Genomic DNA, 4,261 nt, shown 5'->3' with positions numbered 1-4,261 from the left:
TCTGAAGCGGTGTTTGTGTTTTAGAATTAAATGAGTTCCTTGGTTTAGATGCGGGGGACCATAGACTGTAAAAAAGACTTAAGAGAATAAGACACATGGCATCATAGGCTTAGAGAGACAAACAGCTTTGAACACAGCATTACATAATCAGTTCATAAGATTGATAGGTTAATGAGCAAATCACCTCATCTGCATGTCAGGCGCACAAACAAATACCAATGTCAGATAAGCATTGCTAGATTGAGAGACTTGTGTGAAGATAAAAAGCTCGGGACTCAACCACTTTTGCCAAATCACTCATTAGTCCCAGCTATTTGATATGAAAATGCAAGGCTTGTTTACATCGGCTCCAGAGGAATCCCTGACTAACAGGTGAATCATAGAATGAGGGGGAACGGGAGAGTCTGAGAAACGTGACAGGTGACAGATGAAGTCCTGGGCGGGGAGGAGGAGATGACTAGGCCCAGTGTGTCTGTCTGCTGCCTCGCTCATGCTGCATGAGCAGAACCCCCATGTGCCTCCTGTGCAGTGTGCACCACAGGCCGGAACAATCTGTTCAGACCAGCAGTGATGCGTTATTGACACCAGCGCTGTAACTAAGTAAAATAGTTTCACCGCATTGGCCCATCAGCCTTCCAAGGAATCTGCGGTGGGCCACCACCATACTGAGTCACATCTCTGGATGCTTGTTTAGATTACTGCCATGGCTCCTTTAGCCAATAGACCCTTTTCACGGGAGCCATTTTGTGTCAAAAAGGCAGGGTAAACACAGGCGCAAGCAAAACACTAATGAGGGTTTCCAACTTCCATGATTGTAAGTTGGGAAAGCCTTGTTACTGTTTTGCTTGCACCTGTGTTTGCCCTGCCTTTTCGACACAAAACGGACCCCGTGAAAGGGGTCTATTGGCAACGTTGTGGGAGCCAGGTTGATCTGTGTTACTGCTGGGTGTGTTATATCACTTGGGTTGTGCCATGGAGGACTGAGAGTGCAGGTTTATATCCCAGCCAAACAGCTACTGTAGTGTTTGGTTGGGATGAAAATCTGCAGACTCTGTGTCCTCCATGGCAAGTGGTCATCTGTCCCTGGTGTCGGCTGCATGAGGGAAGTGTGTTGTATGTCGAGATCAGAGGACTGCTCTCCATGTAGTCCAGTAAAAATGTCACTTGACCTCACACTAATTGCAACAAAACCAAACTCAACTGATTTTGTATCCTCAATATGTCCTCAATGAAGCAAAAAAAGTGTTAAGGAAATGTATGAAGGGAAATTTTTGAAAATGACCCATATGATGCTACCAAAAACGTTTTTTTATTTATTTTTTAACATTTTTTTTTATTTTTTATTTTATTTTTCTCCTTGAAGCAAAAAACACATACAGGATATAAGTGATGAGATTTATGGCACATTAAAAAAAAAAAAAAAAGGCTTCCATAGGCTTCCATAGGCTACCATCATATTTAGGTCATTTTCAAAACTTTCCCTTCATACATTTCCTTAACACTTTTTTTCCTTCATTGAGGACATATTGAGGATACAAAATCAGTTGAGTTTGGTTTTGTTGCAATTAGTGTGAGGTTGACCCACATATTTGCGTAAAATGCCTGGACTAATGGGGCTGACCAGGTTACTGTTTGTGGAATGAGAGGTGGCACAGTGGACCGCTCACACTCAGGAGTGACTTGCTTGCAGTTGTCTGGTTTGTGATATAGATATGGCTGCCAATATGTATTATGATGGAGAAGGCATGTGTGTGCGTGTAGGGAAGGATGCAACAAAAACACCACTATTATGTTATACACCACTGGTTGTCACAGAATGTTCCATAGAGATAGTGACTGAACTGATGGACACACTATTATCATCTAGGCCAATATTCCCTTTCCCCATAAATTCTACCAACATGTTGTTTCAACTGATTTCCTGATTCTTGGCAGCTGTCAAAGGGGGCACTCACAAATATAGGTCGACCATACTGACTCCCCTCCATCCCCCATCATTGACAGAAGCCAGTAGGCATGTAGGACAGGATATCAACCTGACTTGGTAACCTTGCAGAGAATCCAGCGCAGTGTGTAACTTTCCCTGTGTGAGGGGAGAGAGAGCAGGTGAATTGAATTCTTAAAAGTTACAGGGTTGTGTAAGAGAATTTAGTTTTTTTTCTTTCTCTCCATTTTATTTCTTTCATGTAAGTAAATGTGATCCTGTACTGCATACTCGGGTACAGTAGGTGGCGGTATGCACCTTAATAGCAATCTGCCAAAAAACATGAAGAACAATGGTCAGCAAATTACACTAATTTAAATGTTAGTCATTAGTAAGATTGTGTGGGTAGCAGGGATCAGAACATATGTTGAAATTCAACATATCACAATACATAATGTAATATTAGCTACATTTTACTCTGCTGTAGGAATAACAAATGAAATGGCTTGGGAAGTTCACAAGCTCTCACTCTAAATTATATTGTTTGTTCTTTGTAATAATATTTTAAATTGTTTGCTTTTCTAGCAACCCATTGCCATACAAAGATTTGTGGCTCAGAAATAAACATAATTCCGCAGGCACACTTGATCATTGAACTTTTATTTATTACACCGTATCGTATCGTGGTTGCATTTAATTGTGAACCCCATATTGCATACCGAATTGAAAGATAAGCATATCATCCCATCCCTAGTGGGTAGATGAAGAAACACAACAAAATGTAACATGCTCATTACAACCAAAAATATGAGTACAAAAGATTTTATAATTTTCTGAACAGCACTGCACTTGTCCTTTAACCCATTGATACCTGATGCAGCATTTGTGTGTGTATCCCTTTAAGACTGCAAACCGCGTCTTAAAGGGATACACACACAAATGAGGGATATACGGTACATGCAAATGCTGCATCAGGTATCAATGGGTTAAAATGTGTGCAAAGGAAAAATGCCAGTCAACTTGACCAATGACAGATGCAGATGCACAGGTGATGTCTTCCCTTCACTTTTAAACAAGTGACCACATGGAAGTCCCCAAGTTAATTTGAATATGATGTGTGTTTCTTCTTTTTTGTTTCCTTCTTCCAGTTGGCATGGTCGCCTGGTCCTGGCTGGCTCTGTTGAAAATGTCCTTTCATCACACTCCATTTGACTAGCAGCCGACCCAGGGGTCCTCTCGGTGTGTCCTGGAGATGAAGGCGAGCTTCCTGGCCATGTCGGTATGGTAGATGCGCTTGCAGTTTTCAAAGTTCCTCCGCTGTCTCTCTCGGCAAGGCTTCTCATAGTAGCGTTTTCGCTTAACATGTTCAATAATCCCATCCTGAGCCAGGACCCTGCGACATGGAAAGGAATACAGTGTGAATAGTCGAGACTAGGGTGGAGCCTTGTTTGGGCAAAATATTTTCAGTTTTAAATTTAGGATAAATTATTCTTCCTGTCTGATCGATTTGAAAGTGTGAACTTGACTCCAGTCATGGGTGGGAGTCTGAGACTATGGGCTAACTGCATTAATGGAAACTGTTTATTTGAAATGGTTTGTTTACCACCAAACTAGATCAACAATTACACCAGCGATTTGAGTGCAGAGCAGTTTTATAACTTGTTGCAGTCACAGTGGACTGAAAAGTTCAAAGTTTAGGGCAATGAGACAGACAGAAATTGCCAGGCCGTCTCCGCCCACTCCCCAGTTATGAGAATATCTTCTGGAAGTATAATTTATTAATACAATGGTACATCTAATATTACTTTACAGAAACTATAATGCTTTTTCCAAGAATACGGTATAATTCTTTCTTTGGTACTCTAGTTGTGAAAAATCTACTTTTATGTAACAAATCGAATCGGTGCACTGGCAGACTGACATTGACCGAAGGGTGAGGTAGCTAACGCTAGCTACATAGCCGCTGGTTAAAAATAACACATTTTAGCTCATTCGAATACGTGGGAAAAATATAACAGTATTGACCAAAAGCGTTTGACCTGTTCAAAGTCTTGTATGCTGCATCGACATTGCCCTCATGAACCATTATTGTTCGCGCAACGAAGCGAAGATGCTTCGCCATATTGAGGCCGGTGGTGCTCACAGAAAAATGGACCGGGTGGAAACAACTATAAATACTAGGTAGGTCCGCACAAACTAAGATGCACGCAGAACACTGCTGAAAATCAACGCTAGGTGACGCTTGACGCAACCATTTTGCTGGACACTGTCCCCAACAGAAATGCTTTGGTGAACATTGTACTTGTGTTCATGCTTTCTTTTTCTTTTTCTTTTTCT

General features: G+C 41.4%; 1 protein-coding gene across 1 annotated transcript; it reads right to left on the bottom strand.

Annotated features, from left to right (window-relative positions):
• Nucleotides 1-2,581: 2,581 nt before the first annotated feature.
• Nucleotides 2,582-4,057, bottom strand: mrps21 (mitochondrial ribosomal protein S21). The gene is made up of 2 exons (XM_083645541.1): nt 3,964-4,057; nt 2,582-3,317 (listed from the first exon to the last, which is right to left on the bottom strand). The coding sequence occupies exons 1-2, from the start codon at nt 4,044-4,046 to the stop codon at nt 3,137-3,139; spliced, it is 264 nt and encodes an 87-aa protein (XP_083501667.1). The 5' UTR covers nt 4,047-4,057; the 3' UTR covers nt 2,582-3,136.
• Nucleotides 4,058-4,261: the final 204 nt, after the last annotated feature.

The sequence above is a fragment of the Poromitra crassiceps genome (assembly GCF_964638095.1).
Source record: "Poromitra crassiceps genome assembly, chromosome: 11".
Lineage (NCBI taxonomy): Eukaryota > Metazoa > Chordata > Actinopteri > Beryciformes > Melamphaidae > Poromitra > Poromitra crassiceps.
This window is presented reverse-complemented; position numbering and strand designations above follow the sequence as displayed.